The sequence below is a fragment of the Octopus bimaculoides genome, chromosome 8 (genome assembly GCF_001194135.2).
Source record: "Octopus bimaculoides isolate UCB-OBI-ISO-001 chromosome 8, ASM119413v2, whole genome shotgun sequence".
Taxonomy (NCBI): domain Eukaryota; kingdom Metazoa; phylum Mollusca; class Cephalopoda; order Octopoda; family Octopodidae; genus Octopus; species Octopus bimaculoides.
Genome location: NC_068988.1, coordinates 30,222,994 through 30,226,488, shown reverse-complemented (window position 1 = coordinate 30,226,488; position 3,495 = coordinate 30,222,994). Strand labels below are relative to the sequence as shown.

Sequence of the window (3,495 nt, the reverse complement as noted above, 5' to 3'; positions counted from 1 at the left end):
ACTAGCTAGCGCGGACGCGCGACTGCGCGTTCGGGACCACTCTGCTTTAGTAGTACCCTTATACTCTGTGTTGTGTTTTCAAACGCATGGATATAGGTGTCAAATTTGTTGCAATAACTTTCGAGTAATAGATAGATAGAGAGAGAGAGAGAGAGACAGACAGATAGCTCGCTCCGGCCAGTCATGGTATTAGCTGTCAGTAGCCAAAGAATCGACAGGCAGACAGACAGATACTTCACTAGCAGTGAGCACTTTCACTTCTGACAGCTAATAGCATGACAGTGCCTATACGTGTATATTAATGTTATAATAAATATATGAATACATATGTGTATGCGTATGTCTATGTGAGTGTGCATGTCAGAGTGTGTGTATGTATGTACGTGTGTATTGAAGTGACATGTTCGCGTATGTGTGTGCGTATACGTGTATATATATGTACGTGTGTGTGTGTGTGTATGTGTATACGTGCAAGACTTGGCACACTAATGAAAAGGCGATGACGGGTTGAGTGGGGGGAAAGAGCCACAGCAGTTTGATTGGCCACCACACAATCTATAAAGTGAACGCACGTTGCTTTCGTGGTTAGTGACAGACAGCAGAGTGGTCGTTAAGCTGTTTCCAGTCCATTTAAAAAAAGAGATATATATATCTTACATACATATAATTACAAATAGAAAAAGAAATCATGGTAAATCTCGGTGAAATTTTCCCTAACTTTACTGCTGACACTACTGACGGTGCTATGGTTTTCCACGAATATGTTGGAAATTCGTAAGTTTGATATAAGCGATATTTTTCTTCTTTAAATGTATTCTATTTGGAATTCTTGTTATAAACCTTGGGGCTTCTGTAATAGCCAAGAAACGCTTTTGTCTTTTAAGAGTAAAGTGTTTTAAACTAAATGGAGATGACACTGACTTCCTCTTAATTGTTCTGAAGGGTGGTCAGGTAATTGAAAAGATTATTATTGTCATTTGTGAATAACAACTTTAAAATTACTGGCCCTGTAGATCCCCCCCCCCCTGTTCAATAATAGATTTGTTGGTTTTCTTTTTAAGTGATGTTATTCACTGAACACTGAACAGAAATGTACGTCCTTCATTTATTATAAAACTTATTTCCACATCAATTTCATTTTACTATATTTCTGTTGCTATAAGTTATTATTTTTAAGTGCGGTACCTTAATTGCTACGTATTTAGTAAAATAACGAAGTGTTTATTAAAATAACCTGTCATTAATTATTTGGAGGATAAATTAACATTGAAGTTTGATAGATTTTTATTTAGATCACTTCAAAAAAACGAGTTTGCATCATAGCACCAAGGACGGTGTTGGACGGGTTAATTGTATTCCGATATTTCACTTGCAAAACCAAAAAAGAAAGCTTAAATCTCCGAAACTAAAAGGAATAAATTTCCTTTCATTCTATTATTTTATTCACATCTCAGATGATTTATAATTAATAAATATTATGGGTGCATGCCCTCGCCCCTACTCAATTAACGAGGGGGAAACTTTTTATATAAAGTGTTCAACATAGTTGCAAGTGGCAGCCGGTGGTTTGTGGACCAGAATGAACGACTTTTCGTCTCATTGTTTGCTAATTTAGTAATTCTGGTGTTATACGTCATTTACTTATAATATTTCTCAGTAATATTCTCAACTTCAGTCACGGGTCGTGTGAAATTAAAAATTAACGATGTTTCCTTTATGAAATTTACAGAAATACGTTATGGTTCCCTCGTTTTTGAGAAATAAAAAAGAAAATTATTTTGTCTCTTGTGGTTTATATATGTGTGTGAAATGTCGAAGTTTAAAAATTCACTATATTCTATCTCACACGCCAACAACGAGTCCTTGTGTGTCTGCTGGACCAGCTAGGAATAGCAACCAAATCACATCTTTCTGTCCACTTTGCAGGATGTTACAGTGGCCTACGTGCTTAAGTGAGTTTGTGTGTGTGTATAGCTGGGTAAAGACGGACTATATGTAATCTGAACCTTTCTCCCCCTTATTTATTAATTTTTTTTACGGAATCCCACGTTTTACGCTATGGAGATTCCGATTCTGAAAAAAAATTGTTTGAAAAATTTCAATCCCCCACCAAGCAGGCTATTTACATGCTAGAAATAATAGCCAAATCTCACAAAACTAGGGTTAGGGTCAGGATTACGGTTAGGGTTTGAGTTAGGGTCAGGTTTACCCTGTGGATCTATATAAAAACCGGGGGGAGGGGGATAGAAATTTTGAAATTGAGATTTTTGAAAAATTTTTTCAGAATCGGAATGTCCATAGCCTAAAACATGGGATTCCGTAAAAAAAAATTAATAAATAAGGGGAGTCTCTCGTTTTTCCCTCTCAGTTTATATTAATATAATAATCTCACAATTATATACAATCTTAGGATCAGACAAACAACGCTAGAGGGAATCTCAACATGGATTTTAATTTGCTAAAAATAGCAGCCAAATCTCAAATTACATTGTATTATCGGTTAATTTTTTTAAATTTCGTTTTCGGTTAATATTGTAAACATTAATCGTATTATCTCCAAAAGATAAAATAAAAAAGAAAGAGGGATACTTAAATAAACATAGTCCTAGATACATACCTATACGTAAACGATGGTCATCATTGGAATGCGTTTAGCTCGGAGGTGTTTCCTCTGTCAAAGATTGTTCTGGTGCCAAACAACAACATCAGACTAAATACGTATGTGTCTCTCTTGAATCACTATAGTGCAGCGAATCATTCTGACAAATACTAAATTAATAATACTCTGTATTGTTTCGCAAGGCCTGAAATATTGCGGGAGAGTGTTGGTACTCCAGTACTTGATTCGAACTTTATTTTATCGACCATGGAAGGATGAAAGATAAAGTTTGAACTTTGGCGGGATTTGAACTCAGAACGTAAAAATATGGAAATGCTTCAGGGCAATTTCGTTCCACGAGAAGACCGACAACATAGTTTGCTTTCATATCTTTTCTCCTTTATGCCGCCGTGGTTTTTGAATGTTCGATTTTAATTCTATGGAACCTGGCAGTTTTTTTCCCCCTTTTCAGACCCCTGAATGGAGAAATACTGCTTTAGAGTTGCACAAACACCCAGTATGGATAATCACAATTAATTCTATTGAAGGCAGAAGGTCTGAAATTTTGGTGGGGAGGTGTATAGGCGGAGGCATGGATGTGTGGTAAGAAGCATGCACATGGTTCCAGGTTCAGTCCCACTGCGGCGTGCCACCTTGGGCAAATGTCTTCTACTATAACCTCTGGCCAATCAAAGCCTTGTGGGTGGATTTGGTAGACGAAAACCGAAAAAAGCCCGTCGTGTATGTCTGTGATTGTCCCCCTTCACTGTTTGACAACCGTTGATGGTGTGTTTACGTCCCTATAACTTAGCTGTTGGCCAAGAGACCGATACAATGAGTTTTTTTTTTTAAATAAGTACTGGGGTTGATTCGTTCGACTAAAATTCTTGATTACG

At 36.8% G+C, this 3,495-nt stretch overlaps 2 protein-coding genes across 5 annotated transcripts in view; one reads left to right on the top strand and one right to left on the bottom strand.

Annotated features, from left to right (window-relative positions):
• LOC106882798 (neurexin-1a) overlaps positions 1 to 3,495 on the bottom strand; it is a 443,081-nt gene that overhangs the window by 177,208 nt on the left and 262,378 nt on the right. The gene's annotated exons all lie outside the window — the stretch shown is intronic.
• Positions 554 to 3,495, top strand: part of LOC106882799 (peroxiredoxin-6) — a 16,184-nt gene continuing 13,242 nt past the window's right edge. The window contains exon 1 of the mRNA XM_014933582.2: positions 554 to 774. Within this exon, the coding sequence (XP_014789068.1) occupies positions 689 to 774 (86 nt within the window). The 5' untranslated portion in view covers positions 554 to 688. The remainder of the gene's footprint in view (positions 775 to 3,495) is intronic.